This window comes from Grus americana, chromosome 2 (assembly GCF_028858705.1).
Source record: "Grus americana isolate bGruAme1 chromosome 2, bGruAme1.mat, whole genome shotgun sequence".
NCBI classification, from domain to species: Eukaryota; Metazoa; Chordata; class Aves; order Gruiformes; family Gruidae; genus Grus; species Grus americana.
The window spans coordinates 113,714,429-113,733,703 of NC_072853.1; the positions used below are offsets into that span (position 1 = coordinate 113,714,429).

A 19,275-nucleotide genomic window follows, 5' to 3' on the forward strand; every position below is an offset into this window, starting at 1 on the left:
CATACGGGATTGCTGCTAGATCTGCTGTTGCTGTCATGTCAACCCTGATGGCAGATGTAGGTGCTAGAGTGTTGAGAATAACATGGCCAGTTGAACACTGTACCTTAGCATATGGCCTTGTGTCAAGATGGGGCTATTCAAGATGGACTTTTTGCCTTTCCAATTGCAGAGTAATAGAAGAAGAACCTTTGTGAGAAAGTTGTGGCAATGGCAACTTAGATGCAGCCCAGAACAAAAAACCACACCACTTCCATGGTGAATTCTGTTGAACTTTATGTGCTTGTCCTTTCAGAGGGCCAGAGTTGTTTCTCATTGTATAGGGAATGGTGGAGACGTGTTGGCATTTCTTTTTTTTTTTTTTTTTTAATTCTTTTTCCCCTAGACAGAGACAAAATCTTTTGTTGAATCTTGATGACCAAAGCAGAAGTTTACAAAGGCACTTACAAGGTAAGGCAGGAATAAAAGTGTGTGCTAGCAATTTTTATGAAGCTTCTAGAAAGTGATACTGGCAACTCACATGTCTTGCCTTACTCAGCATCCTCCAGCCCTGGAATTAGCCAAATGTGTGTGTAGCATCTGAGAATCAGAGCTTTCACAACGGTGTTGACCACACCAGCAGGCTGATGGGCTGGAGCTGTGCTCCTCAGCTGATGCCCCCCAAGTGCACTGGGAGGAACGTAGCCGGGGAATGTGCAGCTGCCAGTGATGTGCTCGCTTCTGATTTTGAAATGCAGCAAGTCAGCGTGAATGAAAGTACTTCTGGAGCACATAAGGAAAATTAGTTTGACTTCTTCCTCGGCAGTGCACTTTTTGGCAAACAACACACAGCAGAAAGACCACTTTGTGATAGGCAGTAATTGTGATGTTTCCAGGTAGCGTTTTGTGGTGATATACAAAGTGAGACCAAGTGGTGTCTCCTGCACACAAGGAAGTGGGAAAGCAAAACGACTGCAGCATCCTTTTCCAAACTCGTCATGCAACTGTTGCAGTACAGGGCTGAGTTGTTCAACCTTAATTAGAAAGAAGCTTCTACAAAATTAAATGTGATTTGGACATATATTCTTTTCAAGGTGGAAGAGAGGAAGACTTCATTTCCCTGAGTCGGAATTTTTTTGGTGTGAAAGATTATGGGGAAAAGCTTTCCAAAGGCTGTGAGAAGACCTCCATTTATCTCCTGTAAATAGTCCATCTGGACAGTGTGTTTTTATATAACTTTTTATGATATACTTCTTATGTAAATCCAACTGCCATAGTGTATATAAGGACCTGGGATATTTTATACACAGTTGTGTAACATCTAATGTGAGCCCATGACTCCAGCACTTTTCCAGCGACACTTTCTTTTCACACAAACATACGCTGGATTTCTCCTTTCGCCATGCCCAGAACCACAGAAGTGATCTGTTTTGTGGTTCAATCTGTTCAAAATTTTATGAGAGTAAGAAAAGTTGTTCTTAAATGAGTAAGAGAGACTTGTTTGGGTTAACATCCTTCAATGATGCTTGAAATGATGAGATATTTGTTACAGAGGGTGAAGTCAGTATCGTGGTACATAAGAAGGTTCTTGGTACTCGAATATAATTGGATGGGGCTTTGTATGCAAGAGGGTACGCATTGCGTTACCCAAATGATAAGTTAGTCCTCAGTACTTAAGGTAAAGCTGGATGTTTAAGCTAAAGTAAACAGTAGCAGATGTCGTGTAACCCTGTAGGTTAGAACCAAAAGTATATCTGGATAGGGAAAGGAAAATTTATTAAACTGGGGCAATCTTTAGGCTTTTTTCAGTATTTGTCTAAGAAGAGTACACCGATGTTGCACTTCAGTACCTTCTAATACTTGCTTCTGAGAACACTTAGAGGCAAAAATGAAGCAAAAGATGGGATTTGAAGGAAGAAATAACTACCAGTATAGCCGTCAGACCAAACCAGGAGAATTTTCAGTTGCCTTGATGCCTTGTCAGCGTGTTTTATGCTGAGTTTTGATAGTGGGAGAGGTTCTTAACGAACAGCTGTGGTGTGCAGATGCTCAGGGTCTGGAAGCCTGGCACTTCATGAGAGCTCCAGAGCCCTGAGGCTCTTAACTGCAAAAAATGTCAAATTTCTGGGTTTGGCAAAAGTCTGGAAAGAAGGCTGTCTTTTGCCATTGTCGTGAAAATACCTATTCTGTGTGGGTTTTTTGATTCATGCAACTAAACATTGCACAACCATTAACACAAATCTCAGGAAGTGTGGGGGGTGTTAAAGGAGGTGATTGGTGATGTAACTTTAAAGTCAACTTTAAAAGTCTTTTTTCTTTCTTTTCTTTCCTTTCCTTTCTCTAGAGCCCAGTGAAGATAAATCAGATCAGCCTGGATGAAAGCGGAGAATACATGGGTGTTTGCTCAGAAGATGGCAAGGTACGACAAACCCGTTTATATATTTAATGAGGTAGCAGGTAGTCCTCAGTATTACACTTGAGATAATTGTGATACCTGTGGAGGTAATTCCTGCATTTAGCACTACCACTTTGACCATCCATTTTGAGAACTGAGCTCACCTTTGAATACTCAAAATTAAAGTCAAATATATTTTGCACAAATGTGCTGTACGAAAAGTAATTACAAGAATGTCAATAATGTAACTGGTATTAAGCTGATTAACAGCTGTGGCAGGAGGACATGTCACCTTAATCATTGCTGCTGTGCCAGTTATACTTCAGTGACTACTCTGCTGTTCCTGCAAGACAGTAGTTTAATGCCTTTCTGCTATAAATCCACAAAATTGGATTTTGTGGGCATGATTTCTGTGGGCTGGTGGTTTTCATTTTCACACGTTATGAATGTTTCTCTTGAATTATAGAATCTTTTGATAAGCAATCATAGTTTATCAGAAGAATAAAGTGTCTTACAACAGCCACATTAAATAAATGTAAAATCAATATATGTACAGTTTCCTAAAAAACTGGCACCTACTTCCTTGACTGAGGACATATATCATTTGTGCAGTGTATAACTAACAATTATCAGTGCTTCTCTGGAATGTTGAGCTGTGACATTTAGTGGTTTTGGTGATTGATTTTCCACTTATAAGAATGTCTTTTTTGTTTTTAAGTCGATGGCAGTCTTTTCTAATGTTGGTTTGCAATGATAAAATTCTAATGCATAGGATGTATTTAAGCTTCTTTTTTAATATAATACTCATATACAAATGCAGTGCATTAAAAAGTCATTTAAGTAATTTCTCAATATCCATCTGACTTACTGAGGAGAACGTTTCTTACAGAGTAGACTTGGGGGGAGGAGGGATGTTGGTGATCGTAATGGATGCATCTCATTCAGTAGAAGTTCTATAAATTAAAAACAGACTTGGATTTTGCAGTAGACAAAATGGGGAAACAACCCCTTTAGACTGTATGCGCTTGGGTTTTTTTCCTTCCAAATAGGTGGGGTTTTTTTCCTCAACAGGCAGGCAGCCAGTTTATGTATCCAAGCCTTTTGTTTCTCAGAGATATCTTGATGTCAGTATCTTGACACGGTAATTGGGATACTAGTGCCTATCAAAGTGGGTTGTAGGATTTTACAGCCTGTGAGAAACACAGCAAGAGTGTCCTAATTGTCTAAGCAAGATAAGGGAAGGGTCAGTAATTGTTCAAGGTAATAAAAATGTTGAGCCTAGCGTTGTTGTTTTGGGTGGTTTGAATGGTGGGGGGAAGCAAGCACTTGCTGGAAGAGGTCCTCACATGTGACTGTGGATTACTGACTTGAAATATGTATGTTGCAGTGAGACTACAAGCCACTCATAGTCTTCTGATATTAAATTAATATTAAAAATAGGTATTTGATTTCAGAAACATTCAGAAATACATAATCCCTACTTTGGTGTGGCTGTATTTGAAAGGCTTCAATACTTTAAACAGTGATTCTGTCTTCATTTTGTGAAACAGCTATTGTGGATCCAGTAGGTGACATTTCATGCTATACAAGGCAGCCTAAGCTATGGTCCCCAAGCCAGGGCTAGTTCTAGTAATGTTTCTGATGCAGGGCTGGAGTATCACAAGTACAATATTCATCATATTTACGTTCATAGAATCCAGGGGCATTGATGCTTCACCGTATTCTATGCTGAAAAGCTCATCTGGAGATTTGGAAGATCTGGGTGTTTTAGAACTTAGACTTTCTACTTGACCCAGAAAGGTGTGTGTCTATGAAAGAATCCACCCCTAAAATGGGTGAAAACACATACTTGTATGTTATGCTACTGTATAAGAAAATGGCAGAAATTCCTGGCTAGATAATGTAGCACTTATAGGTTCTAGGTCATAACAAAAGTGTAACTTTATGCTCCTTATAGCTCTTTCCTTACTATAGTGGGAGTGTACGTATTGTAAGAAGTTAAACACTTGTAAAAGTGGTTGCAAAGTCATCATTAACTTAGATAAATAAGTAAAAATAACTAAAACCTTTTTTTAAAAAAGGAAAAGTGAAACAGTTTAGTTTTCTAAAATCAGTTTTAAACAAAAAAAGGGATATAATAAAAAGACCTGTGAATTTTGAGCCAGCTGGATTGATGCAAGTATTTTCTACATGTCCTCTAGACGACCGCAAAAGATTTTTGCAATAGGCAGGTAGTGCATTTTCCCATATAAAAGTGGATCCAATATGGGGCAGATGGAAACCATTCGTCCTCTTAAAGGAAGCCCTTCTGATGAGAACCCCCTCCTCATATCTGTTCTGCTGTCTGATGTATTTTATTTTCCTACTTTTTTCTTTCTTTTCCCACCCTCAAACCAGATTTGGACTACCTACGTTGATGGGGAGGAGGGGGGCTTGGCAGCACAGTTCGATTCTTTAACCCTCTTCTTGTCAGGCGGTGTCTAGACCTAATGTCAAAACCTGGCATTTGTACGTCATACATGGCCAGCAAGTGCTTTGGGAGCCAATTGCAGTTTTTCTGTACTGCACGTTTGGTTCTTTGAAAATCTTCCTTGCCAATGGACTCAACTGAAAATGGTTGAGTGTAGAAATATTAGGGTATAAGAGGAGAATTTTGGTGCTGGAATAAATAGACGGGGAAACAGGCTTGCAGATTCAGAATTATTGAGATTTTTTAGGTTAGTTTTTTCCTACTTGTATGCTGTCTTGAAAAACCAACTCACAGTTTTGCTAAAGCTCTCATGTCATTACATACAGCTATATAATTGGCACCCTTATTGGCTTGTAGCTTTTTTTATACAAAGATATATAAATTATATTGAAAACCCATGTGCTTACATGCTTAACATGTTTAATGCTTCTAACAACGTTTATATTAAAAATATCCACGAAGCATTACATTGATCATTTTTCAGGAAATGTGGGTTTTAGATAAATTGTGTTTGTTTTCCTGCCTTTTGATCACTGAAGGTTAACTACTTCTTCCACATACGGAAGCAAAACACCAGCTAAGTCTGGATGCACTGGAGTGGTGGGTTCTGGATATTTAAAATGACAGGACTGGCAAAATGTAGTGGACTCTCATCATAAAATTCTCTTTCCAGCTACCCAAAAACATCATGAGCTTAGTGGGGATAGAAAGTAGAAATAGATAAATCCAATATAGGTTTGTAATATCAAAAGAATCACTTTCTCTCTGAAGAATAAAAGACACTAAGAAGTAATAAACTGTTATACGGTGTCCCTAGAGTAAACATGATAACATGTATTTTATGCTGAGTTGTTTTTTCCTCTTTTGTTAACTGGCTCCATTTTGTTTTCATACCATTAAAGGAATATCATATTGCCACATTCGATGAAGTATTATGAAAATGTTGAAGGCACTGTTGCTGATGTTAATTTTGATTAATAAGTTTTAATTTGAGAGGGGTGTTTCGTCGTTTCTGAGGATTCTGCTTCCATGGCATTTGCAGTTTTGTGCTTTAACTACATCTATTCTTTTTCTTCCTCCTTTCTTCTTACTTTCTCTTTCCTCTCTTTCTTATTTTGTTTAGTCTGTTGCATTGGATATGCTGTGCCAACTGATGAAAACAAAAACCCAGAAAACAAAATCCTCTAGACATCAGCCTGAAGGTTTTCTAGGCTTACAGCCAGGCCCAACTCAAATACAACCCTTTGGTTGGCTTACATAATCACAGCTTCGCGATACATCTCACTGTCTCCAAATATTGATTTTCCAGTCCTTTGGAGCACTAGCTCAGCCCTACATAGCGCATGCAGCAGTATTTTTAAAGCATATTGTTAGAGGCAGTATATTCGCTAATGAGTAATGGACAGAGTTGATAATGCTGCTCAGGAGATGTATCCAGGAGACAAGCTTGAAAGGGAGATGAGGTGGTTTGAGATGTTTTTAACTTCACTGAGACTGCTGAACTTTGAGCCATTCTGAGGATGGCTTAGTTCCTCACTGATGGCTTAGTTCCTCTTGTAGTTTACCTGAAGTCTAATTTTTTTTTTTTTTTTACTCTGTTTCCTTGACTATCTGCAGGAATTTTGGGGGTTCTTGTCCTCCAAACTGATCTTTTTAGAGCCATTAAGCCTCACTTTTTGTGGCACATTACTGGTATTTACTGGCTTTGTTTTGCAGATCTTTGTCTAGTGTTTTTTTTAAATTTTTGTTACTGTTATATTTTTGTTTTCTCCTTGAAGGAATCATGATGGAGATGGGGAGAGGGAAAGAAATAAGGTTAAAAGATCTCTTAGATCTTTGAGTTCAACTTGTTGAACATGCAGATCAGAGTTACTAAAGGGATTACCTCTTCCAGAAAATAAGGATGAATGACTAAACCTGTCTGAGAACCTTCTAAAGTAGATTTGCTGTCAGATAGTTTTCCACTGATCGCTCCATGGGATGCTCTTTTTTTCTCCCTTCTCCCACCAGCAATGTCCATCCCTGCTGGGGTGATTTTGTTCCAACAGCTTCTGGCAGTGGGTGGAAACCTCCTAATTGGTTTGCTTTTTCATTATGATTTTATTATTCTTTGTGGAAATCATATTAGTTAATCAAGTACGAATTCCTGGCCACAAGTCTTCAGCCCTATTTTACTCTGAAGTTCTGCAGGAACTGAGTTGTCAACTGTCTCCTCTGAGAATTGGAGGAGGGAATGTTGCATGTTGGATGAAGAGGCATGAGCCTGAAAGAGTGTTGTACTTACAAAAAACTTGGGAAACCCTATTCTGTAGTCATGGCATCTAAGTCTTAATAATATTTCTTAATGCTTGGTACCTCTGTACCTGTTCTGTAAGTAAAGGGAAGAAAACATTTAAAGATCTGTTAATTCTCTTGACAGTAGAAACATACTTTTTTGTTTTGTTTTTTAATGTTGAGCCTTCTTCAGATGGATTAATTCTGATAGATATTCTAATGGCCTGTGGTTACAACTTCAGTACTGACTATTAAATGTACTGAGACATCAACATAGATGAGAAGGGATGAATCTTCAGAGAAAGACATTTCCATTGGCCATGTAATAAAACAAAATAGCACTGAATGCACTTGGGAGGAGGAGAGGATGCCAAGAAACATATGGGAATTGGTTTTCAAGCTGGTTTTGCTTTATTGTCACAAATTTCTTTTTTCTTATGTAAACCCTGTATTGCTTGGAGGGGAAAAAATTCTACAATTCTTTCCCAGAAAGGAAGAGTTTTTAATTTATCTTCCCCTGAATGTTATTATGTTGCTCTTACCTCACTTAGATCAGTATCTGTTAAACAGATTTGATCAGCCTAAAGCAAAAGGAACTTGTAGTTTCTGCTGGGCTTGTAACAAAAAAGAAAAGAAGAAGATTCAAATAAGTACTTCTGCTCTGCTGCAAATATTTAGAGATATGCCATAATAGAAGGCCAGGATGTCATAATTAACTCTGAATTGCGAAATATGACTTTTTTACTTTAGGAAAAAAGATGTTACTGTTAGCATTCAAATTAATCTTCTAGTTGTTAATGATTTACATTCATCTTTAATTGTCAAGTGGTTATTAGGTAATTTTTTTTAATATATACTTCTTCAGGTGCAGGTGTTTGGATTGTATTCAGCGGAAGAGTTTCATGAAACGTTTGACTGTCCTATTAAAGTAAGTGCTTGTTTTAATCTTTAGTAATTGTGTTGTTGTTGTCTTTAATAACAGAAAGGTCACATTGACTCTAAATGAGAGAGAGGCATACCGTTTCCTTGTAATGCTATTCAAGTCACTAGAAAATAGTTATCTATCTCAATATAAAAGCTTTTGATCTGTTTAGGCAGGAAGAAAGCTGATCTTGGTTTTGTAAGAAGTATTATTGAGTTTTTCAAATACAAAAGGCAAAGTGAAAGAGAAATTGTCCTGTTTCAGCTGTTACCTGTCTCAACGTATTTCTTTCTTTGTAGATTTGTGATACAAATTCTGAGGGTTCTGCTAACTGTGAGGTCAATATTTTGCGGCCAATTCATATCCATTAAACCTACCTCAGGATAAGGCAATGGGTGGCAATGTTGATGTACCCTGTTTGAAGGGAGGAACTTCCGTTATACTCTGCTTGAGAGATGTGTGGCTGCCTGACTGTTGAAAAAGCACCTCCAGTAGGCATATGGGAAGATCTAGCTTTTTTTAACAAGAAACCTTTCTTGCAGGAGGAAAGGTGGTGTGGGCAAATGACTGCATTTTGATGCTTGGGGTCTTCCATGTTGCAGCTGCTCTTGAGGGTGAGGGGGGAAGGAATGAGGTCATCAAGTTTTCACACACATCAGATGTGACTCACTTGCCTTACCGCTCTTACAGCTGGATCTCCCACACTTGACGTGTAACATGTAAGGCAAAGAGGCTGTTTAAGGTGCGTTGATGCTATGTGAGGTTGTCCTGTGACAGGACTGAGGTGTGTGTGCCCTCTAGGCAGGCCCCAAACAAGACTTAATTGGGGTAATCCTTGCTTGTGGCAGTCTTGTGCTGCAGGTCCAAACAAGACTTAATTGGGGTAACCCTTGCTCGTGGCACTCCTGTGCTGCATGGTCATAATTCTGCTGTCTACTGTGCAAAAAAAAGTAGCTGTTCAGTGTAACGTGGCCTTCAGTGTCAGGTGTGTGACATCACATGCCATATAACATGGAGAATTTTCTTCTTTTCTAGGAAAAACAAATAGAGATGTCTGAAACGACTAGGCTCTACTTCAGGGAAAGAACTCAGCTGTAATGCTTGATACTTGGCAAAGGGTTATCTAGTTTAAAAGTGATGTGGTGCTCCCTGTAAACTCTTATTTAAGCCACAATCTTGTCTTTTTTTTTTTCCTCAGATTGTTGCTGTTCATCCTCATTTTGTAAGATCCCACTTCAAGCAATTTGTAACAGGAGGGAAAAAGGTAAGCAGTCATAGTGTAATGAACTTTGGCTATCTTTAAACAGCTTTTAAAAATATCTCAGAAGGCTGCGTATGTGATTTTTAACATGTAGAGCAAAGGATTCTGCTTTTTCCTTCTCTTTATGCATTGTATTCCAAAACTATCTTACTTAATTAAGAGTAATTCCAGGGGCGGGGGGGAAGTGCACTTTTTATGTTAAAAACATGTTGCAACAAGTTGAGCTTCAGAGTAGAAGTAATTCTGCCTACATAGTCTGAAAAATAACCCAAAAAGTTTGATTTGTGAAACAGTTGCTTGAATTCCTGGAATTTTCCTGTTGCCTTCTCTTATGAATTAAGGATGAAAAATCCTCACTTATAGATGCATCAAACTGAATGGCATGGCTCTACCTTACCAGCATGCAAGAAATATAGACTTCTAGTGCTGAATACAACTTAATTTTCATTAACAGTTCAATATGTTTCAAAGCATGGCTGTGTTTTATTTTGCTTTTTAAGTGGCTTGTATGCTTGACAGCTTTTGCTGGCTGGTCGGAGTTGGTGTTGTCCTTAAAATAATGCACAGTCAGTGTATGTCTTTGTCAGCCACCAGTTTGTGAAGCTTTTTAGTGCTGATAAAAGGGGTATGGAAAGAGAGAAGCAGGGAATTAATAGAACAGGGCTCCGTCAGGTGGTAAAAGAGCTTGCATTCACCTGATGCTGAACAGAAAAAAACATCAGGGAGTTAACACATTCTCTTTGGTTATCTTTGATTACTTGACAGGTTGTTTTATATTCTGTCCTCTGGGGAATGGTATACTCGTTCTAATGCATTCATTTTTTGCTGAGGAACTTTCCTCTTCAGGAAAACTTTAATTGACATCTTAACATAAGGTATTTAGCATTGAAATAAATGTCCCTCGACACCTGTAATTTGATTTTATTGATACATAAAACCAACAAATAAAACCTCTTAGCCTTGTGGTAGAAACCATTCCCCTTTTCACCTTTCCTCCAAAAGGAACATAGGTGCTTGTATAAAGGCAACAACAAAATGCTCTCTGAAAATTCAGAAAGTTAAATTCCACTTATTTAAGATTTTTTTTTTCTTTTTCTGAAAAGAAAAAGGCCTTGAAAAACATTTTATTTACACACCTCTCCTTAAGTGTAAAGCCAAAGATCTGTATGGGGGCAGCAGACAACAGGAAGTTGGTCCACAAGAGCGAGGAGAAGCAGACTGGAGCATACCACCTCAGGATGCGGACTGCTCCCTGTCTGGAGGTTGTGTAGTTGGATGAGCTACTTCAGGGAGGGGATGGGACCTCTTGTGGCTCCTGGGGTCTCTGGACTTTTAGCCTTTGCACAGACACAGCGACTTCATAGCTGATAGCTGGCAGGGGTGGGAGGCATGCTGCCTGTCTTTCCCACCTGTACCAAAGCAGGGATAGCAGTAAGGATAGAGGTAAGGCTATCCTCATTTTGGATCAAGCTTTAAGAGAAAAGCTTTGCTTAAAGTCCTCATGCTATGCTCATTGCCTGAGCTGCATTCAAATACGGAGTGCGAAGTGTGCGAACTCTTTATCCAAAGGGTTTTGTCTTTGTTTTTTGTTGTTCTGGGAGATGGTAACATGATGTATATTATCATTTTAAATGTTAGAGTTTTTAAAAATTGTTTTAAATTGTTTGCTAAGATAATTTGAGCAGATAAAAGCACCCAGAAAGAAATTTGCTGACTTCCTCAAAGCCCTCATTGTTGCCTCAGAGTATGAGAAGGATGTTCTTGATTTCCTACTTGAATTTCATGCTGATTTTCATTTACAGTGAAACAAAATAAAGAAGCCAAACTGCACATGCACACAGGAAGCAAGAACTTGCCCCCTGATCTTAACACTCTGTTTTGTCTCATCTCAAAAAAGCCCTTTAAAGTCTACTTAAATTTATTAATTTTATAGCCAAGCATCTGTCTCAGTAGGATCCTTAATGAATGGGGTGGGGAGGCTATAGCTGTAAATTACCTCCTCCTCAGTTTTTTGAGAAATACATAGTTCTTCATAACAATATAAAATGTATAAAAAATATACTTTTCAGTTCAAAGACCCACTGCAGACCATTCTGCAAGTGTTCAATGTGAGCAACAATCTCTTTAAAAAAAAAAAAAATGTAGAGAGGGAAGGAAAAAAAGCTAAGTGACCTGCTTCAGGGATGCATGGTGCAGGTCCTTGGTTCCCAACACAGGTGGATGTTTGGAACTTGGATTAGTTTTTGTGTGATGCTGAGATTTGCCACATTTCAGAAACTGAGCCTGACCTGAAGCTGACTTAAGAGCAGTGCTCCCTGGGGTAACTGTTTAAATCATTGCAGATTGTTGGAAGCTTAACTCTACCATGCATATGTTTATACAGTTGCTTAACTAGGCATGTACTAGAGTCCTTCAAGAGCGGTTTTTCTCTAAATTGTATTATAAACTAATTAAGTAATTTAAATCGTTTGCTTACTAATGCACTAGTTTTAAAAAGTGAAGAACTTTCATTAAGCTTGGGATAATATCATTGCCTTCTATTTGTGCTGGAAAAACTTTTCTCACCCCCTTTCCCCCCCCCCCCCCGCCCAATGAATGAATGTTATCTGTGCCTAGAAACAAGGCAGGTAGTGTGGAAACATTTACTGATTGCAGTGAGAAGCAATTGGTACTGTACTAAATAGAGGCACTTACCTGCTCCCCTCCCCCTTATCTCTGCAATTAACTGCAGCACCATTGTGATGACTTGGCAGATGATGGTAACACTGAAATAATAATACTGTATATTGTAAATAACAGGGCATTCCTGTCCGGAGCAGACAGTAGAGCTTCAAAGCAAGGGAAAAGACAAATACTGTGCTATTGAAGGCCATAACCTTCTACCTTTTAAAAAAGGGTCTAATCTTAAAAAATAACAGGGTAAAAGCCAACTAAATGAGGGTTGGTAAAGCCGAAAACAAGGTGTTCTTTATTTAACTGTTAGAGCGCTGGTCTTTCCCAACACATCAACTAAATGAACGTTATTGCAAAGTCCATGTATCCATTATATCCAGAGGGTTAAAGAGGCAGAACTAACAGAGAAGATTGAAGGTATTTCAGTTTCAAAGTCAAGGTATTGGCCACTGTGTCTTATGGAAAGATAAATTAGGAGAGCAGGACAACTTGAAGTTTCTTACTTGGCAGAGGCATTGATGAGACTCCCTATTATATGTTTTGATTAACATCAATAACCAGACGCATAGATTTCTGTAGTAAAATTCCAGGAGAGCAAATCGTCTGGAGTCATTGAGTCACTCTGCTGTATGTGTAGTAATTAAGGGGTGTGTGTGGGGAGTTCTCTATCCAGCATGGTAGTGAGGACCCAGCACAATTAAGCAAATGAATTCCGAAGCCAGTATGGAGTAGCATATTCAGTATCTCAGATATAGCATATTCAGATTTGGCTCCTCATTTGTCTAGGACATGCATTTTATATAATGTGTTGATTTCAGTATCCAATCTGAAACATTTTAAGGGCTAGGGAACCAGGATAAAACTGAAAATTTACCCTGTGACTGTCAGCAGTCACATCTTGATATCTATCTGTGTCTATATCTACATAATGTATTTATATTTTTTATATATATATGGTGCAAATAGATGTAAAAATATATTTTTAACAGGGTCTGTATTTATTTTGCTGGAGAAGATACACTATAAAAACTAGTTTTCAAATGCAGATGTATCTGAACATGTTTGTCCCATTTATCCTCCCAGAATTAGCATCTGAGCATATTGATGCCCATGCTTAAACATTAGACTTTCTTTTTTTTGTCTCTTATAAAAGCAGAGAGAACTTAGTGTTACCTGGGGCAAATTTCTCATTATAAAAAAAAAAAAAAATCTAAAATATTATTTCAGTGTTAGAATTCTGAACTGGACCCATGGTGTCTCCTACCCAAGGTGTGAAACAAGGTGATCTAAATATCTTTCCACTCCAGGTGGAGCAATGTCATATACAGTGAAGGGATAGCGATTGCGAGCAATGCACAAGCGGGAAGAGAAATAGCATTCTTGGGGATCTGCAACCGCTGTTAAGGGTAGTGGAATTTGTATGTTAAAGTCAAGTCTGCCAGGGAATGTCTCAGATTTTTTTTTTTTTAATTGTCTGCTTTTTAGTGTCAGCAGATGCACTTTGCTTTGTGAGTAAGTAGATGACCTTTACCTCTGAACCCTATGATACGTACTTCATAATAACTGGTTGGACTACTTTGACAAATTATTAAATTGTCAGGATGCTGTTCGCAGCACAGTCCATTTTTAGAAAGCAGATAGTCAGCTGTTTGGCATTATGTTGGGTAGAAGAGTACCAGACAAGAAAGGCAGATTGCTTTGTAAGCTATAAAATGTCAGTCAGTAAATACTCAAAGGTCTGGTTTAAGTGAAGAAAGAGTAAATACTATGGCAATTTCTGTCCATGCATTGGATAATTTACCATAAGCAGGAAACAAACTGTAGCAGCAAGCAAGCCACAATAATACACATCTGCGATTTGCTTGCCATGATGTATACTGCCCGGATGTATCCCATATTATTCAGCAGATGAGACTTTGATATGTAGTGATGTGCCGTTTGCTTAATAAGCAGATTCTTTGGCTTACACTTCTTTATTATTATTTGGATGTGCATTTCTTCTTTATCGCAAAAACCAAAACATTCTCCCTGTGCTGTAACAAACGAATTTGTTTTTTAAAGAGATCGTAGTCTTCTGTGTGTGTAATCTATAGCTGCGTGTTTTGTAAATGTCTGCGTAGAAAACTTTTCATTGCCTGAGGTGGCAAGCAAAGAGGATCTAAATACGTGAAATGTGTGAGAGCTTGTGTCTCTGCCTGCAAGGCTGCAGGACTTGCTTTGCAAGGTGTTAATTCTGTAGCTCTTTGTGAATAGGTGACAGCTGGAATCTAGCAGTTGAGTTATTAAAAGTACAGCCTAATGAAAGTCCTGTGGCATTTGTTTGTATTAAGCATCTCAAAATTTCTAGCTTTTCTGTCTGTGAACTACAGCAGCAGCTTGTGTTTCGTTTCTCACCATTGCCATCACTTACCTCTGAATGCTGCTGTTCTCTGCCGCTGCCTCCTTGCTCGATTTCCCTTGTCTGCACCTCCTGCCCTCCCCTTCATCCACACCCCAGCTCCTTAGACAACTGTGTTTTGTGACGATGTTTTGAAAACTCATCTTCACTTAAAAACTTGAGGCTTACATTATTCTCTGCCTCGTTTGAGCTCATCCAGTCCATCGCTGTTCCAAACAGAAGTGATAATTTTTTATTGTTGCTATATATTTTCCTAGAGATGCACGATTAAACAGTAAGTCTTCATGTGCCATGCTGTTCTGTGTTACTCTCGGATATCTGTTAATCTTGGCTGTGCCTGTAAATGTTGGTTTTATGCTGAAAACAATAAATATCTGTAGTGATCACTTGTAACCATGGCAGTAGTATTTTAGGGTTTTGTGATCTTGCCTGGCTAAGGGGAGAGTTGGTGACACAGGTGCCAAAAAACTAGAACAAATACCACAGGTAGGCACACGTTCACACTCAGGCAAACAAAGAACAGGACGGGGAAAATAGAGGGAGTTTTTTCCTGATTTTTATTTTGTGAAATAAAACCTAATCCGACAGTGCTGCAATAGGGAAGGGAAGGGTGGCTCTTCAGTTACAAATTGAAGTCTCAGCCTTTTTCTTCTGTAAAACTCTTCCACATCTATACAGAGAAGGCACTATGTTGAAACAAAGCAATGATGCTGTGCATCATGCGTCAATAAAAGCGTGTTTCCTCTGAAACTTTTCACTGTGTGAGAACAGACACCTTTTATTTCAGTGTTTTGAAGGTGGTATTTGGTAGTGGAATGAAATCGAATTGAATTGCTTCACTGTATTGATACTACCAAAGCTGCAATCATTGGCCTCTTTGTTCAGAGGACTGAGAATTCCTGTACATAGTTTAAAGACTGGGATTACATGTAATTAGTGTTAATGCTAATTGCATGATAGACTCCATTAAATCCAAGCGCTAGTCTGTTCTCTTTAGTGGATGCACTCTAAAATAGAATTTCGAGCTCTTTTTGGAGGAGGTTCATCTCCTGGTAGTGAAAGATAGAGAGATGTATTCACTAATCCAAGAGCATTGTATCAACTGGTTTTTAAAACCCAAAATTGTCCTGCACCATCCTCTTGTCTTATATGTTTCAGTGGGTCTTTTTCTCTTAAAGATCCAGTGAACAAGCATCAGCAGTTAAGACGACTCATGAAATAATGAGTAGTAAAGTATCAGAAGATTGCAATGTACTATGAAGGAGTGTGGGTGGGGACCCTTGAAGTCGAAGTTTATTATGTTTGATTTTAGCTATATTATCATGTCAGAGTACATGCAAGAGATGCTAGTAGTGCATTCTAAGCACTATGATATTGTAACAAAGGACTAGAAAGATTTACCAGAGCAAATCAAAAAGGAGAAAATATAAACTGTGTTGCAGAGAATGCAAGAAAGTGATTTTTGTAGCTGCTGTTGAAATATAAGTACTCTGAATGCTGACTGCCAAAATATGGAATTTATGGGAAATAAAGCCCTAAAATATTTTTCCCCTACCAAAACCAGAGGGAGGTGGTAGGAGGAGCCTCTCCAGAAATGGTGGATTTTTGTTATGTGTCTAGTTTCTCTTGAAGTTTTAAATGGCTTTCTGGTGCGATAAACATTTTAATATGAAGACAGAAAGGAAGACTAAGAAATATATTAGGCTGCTTATTTTGAGACCGATGCGTTCAGTGGATAGCAGTTCCAAAATGCATAGCAAAGTTCTGGGTTCAGTAACTCAGTTTCCAGGGGTCACTGCTGTAAGAAGTAATAAATAAATCACATCATATATCAATAAAATGTGGATAATCCCATTGCAAATAAATTAGTAAAACATGTTTTGAGATGAAAAAAAATTTTTTTTTTTTTTTTAAGCCACAATGTCGTGTGTTCTTTGGCTTCAGTCTTGGACCTATTGCACTTGCTGATATGAAACAGGAAATTCTGGGTGCTGCAGTGATTCACATTCTCTTCCCATCTTTATTACAGGCAATATCAGACTGTTGTCTTCTACTGCCTTGGTCCGAGAATTTAATTAAGCATGTGCTTAGAGTTGAGCATAGACCGAAGCAGGATATATATATTTTTTTTTTTTTTCTTTTCTCCTCACCAGTTCTTTCTCAGGTCATTTATTTTCTTTGCAGCTTCTTACTCAGGTATAGAGTCATGAAAAAGCATGGTGTTCATGAACCATGAACAGTAACAAAATAGCTGCAAAGTGTCATTCCAAGCTCACTCTTGATCTTGTGTGTAATAAATCACAATTCAGTCACAAGCAGAAAAGATTTAAAGTTCAGATAATATAATTGACATCAACAAGTTTTAACTTTTCATATAATCTGCATCAGTTTTCACAGCCTTGTCCAGTAGGTTCAGATGAACATACTATGTTCTTTTTCCATCAAGACTCTCAGGAGTTTGTGAACTAGGAGAAAAGTAATTTTCAAGTGTGGATCAGCACAGCGCTTAGTTTTTAACGATACCCTCATCTTCTGAGTGGAGCTAATGAGTTTTGGCTGTTCCTGTGCTTCACATCCGCATACCAGCCTATTGAGGCACATTCCTCTGTATGGCACTGCCCTGTGAGCCTAGATGTTACCTCTGCTTTCAGGTTCATGCCTTGGTTGCTGTAAAATAGCATATTCTCTTAAGAGTTTTATTGAGTAGTCTTTTCATAGGTGGAAAAAACAAACCCTAGACTGTCTAAAAGGTGGGCCTTCATGTGAGCTATGCGAAGGACACAGAGTCATTTTGGGTGGGGTTAAAATGACAAGATGTGCATGAGAAGTTTGATGTCTGCAGCGCACTTCATGGAAAAGTTTCTAATGGAGTATCCTAGGTAGTGACTGCTTTAAACTTTTGGAGAAAATACTTGTCTTTTGGTGCCATCTTGTGGCTTTAGGAGAGAGAGGCAGTCTGTGTAATTGCTGTTAAAAATCCCTTATTTTGTTAAAAGCTGTTATTTTAAAAAACTAGTATCTTATCATTTGATGTATTTATGCAAATAGGGACGGGGGAAACCATGTATAAAAAAGCGTGTACATCTGGATCTTAGGAAACATTAGCTACATATATACTCGATTTAGGCTTTAACATGGTAAAAGTCCTTGCAGGTAGCAATTTTACACCTCTTAATGGTCAGTGTGCACTCATGTGAGCTTGGGTTCTCGTTGTGCATGTGTCTGTACTTGGGTGTACTCATGCAAAAGATGGCAGGACTGGTACCTTAGAGTATGATCTTCGTAGATACTTCAGCTTCTTTCTTAGGTATCCCTCCAAGCGCTGCACTTTACATCACTCAAAGTGATTCCATGTTATAATCCTGTTAAATAACTTCCTAAAACCATACAGGAACCAGTAAAAGAGCTAGACTTTTATGCAGACTGTCTGCATGTAGCTGGGTTTTACTTTGCTGCAAAGCATTTCATAACATCTCCTATGCACTTAGCTATTCTAAAATACCTTCCCTATTTGCAGAACCCAGGATTCCTCATCACACACGTTTTTCAATTAGCAGCACTTGTGGTACAGTGCAGTTTGCACGTGTAGGACTAACAGCATCTCTAGAGCTGTATGGAAGGCTATCTGATTTTACATGGGGCCAAGCAAAAGGCCAAAGTCTTGGGGGCCTTTGATTAATTTTCTTTGACTACGCCACGCATATGGGAAGCTTTTCCTATCTCCAGTTCTTTGGAGGGAAGAAGGAGCCTGTCACCAGATCAGTACATAGGTGTTAGGCAGCCTGGTTTCTTTACCAGCTTTCTGAAGTCTTGTCACTAGTGCTGTAGCCTTAGGTTCTCAAATGCCTTAATTTCTTTATCCTTAAAATGGAAATAATTATGCTTACCATTCTCTGAAGAAACCTGATGGAAGGCCTGCTTATTAATATTATTATTAAAGAAATTTTAATTCTGTAGTGTAAAAGATTATCAATGCATGTGTACTATATGAAAATGTTTAATTGTATTTGCTTTTATTTTGTGATAGGTATTTTTCATTACCCTTGATAATGAAGCAAAAAATAACCTCCCATGTTGACATACAGCACTGTGTCACAGAAATGTTTCTTGTTGCACTTCATAGTTGCTGTTATATGAGAGAGGTTGGATGAATAGATGGAAGCCTTCGGTTTTACATGAAGGGGAAGGAAACATAAGAAATGTAAAATGGAGAGGCCACTTAATTGCTTGGGCCAATAATATGGTAAGTATGTCACCTCTGTTAAATGAACCAAAATACCGCTGTGTTACACTATTTGAAATGTTTCAATGTTAATTGCCAAAATATTCCACTGAAAAATGGTACATTTGAAGAATCAAGTATAAAAGGCATCAAAGGATAGTATTTTAGATCCCATTTCCTCGTAGACATTTCTTCTGGTGTTTCCTGCTGGCTAGTCAGTGTTATCCATATGATTGCCACTTCTGAGGAAATTAAGAAATGTAGCTCTATGTACCGCTGGTGGAGGTGGTTGCTACTGTGCACTGTTATCTAGCAGAGTTTTGACCAGTGCAATGTATTGAAGCAAACTGAGGAAGGAGTGCCAATGTAACTCTTTATTTAAAAAAAAAAAAAAAAAAGGAAACCCAACATCACCACGCTCGCCACCCCCCGTAAAAAACCCAAACCTGTCTGGATTTTGTAATTTTTACTCAAGTGACATTATCATATGTGCTTCTAATGTTGCAGATTATAAAAAATAGTAGTTACAGTTTCTTATTTTGGTAGGCCACTAGAAAAGGCTAGACTTAGGAGAAAATAGGCCCTTTTTCCTCTAAGTGTAATTCATATTTTAAAGGGAACCATTGCTTTCATGCTGAGTGTTGCATTTCACCTATCACTGTATATCTAATTGATGGGTCAAGG

General features: G+C 38.3%; 1 protein-coding gene across 1 annotated transcript in view; it reads left to right on the forward strand.

The window, feature by feature from the left end:
- The window catches only part of VPS41 (VPS41 subunit of HOPS complex), a 123,044-nt gene that overhangs the window by 42,962 nt on the left and 60,807 nt on the right, over positions 1-19,275 (forward strand). The window contains exons 5-8 of the mRNA XM_054816116.1: positions 2,321-2,395; positions 7,981-8,043; positions 9,236-9,301; positions 18,493-18,612. Of these exons, the coding sequence (XP_054672091.1) occupies positions 2,321-2,395; positions 7,981-8,043; positions 9,236-9,301; positions 18,493-18,612 (324 nt within the window). The remainder of the gene's footprint in view (positions 1-2,320; positions 2,396-7,980; positions 8,044-9,235; positions 9,302-18,492; positions 18,613-19,275) is intronic.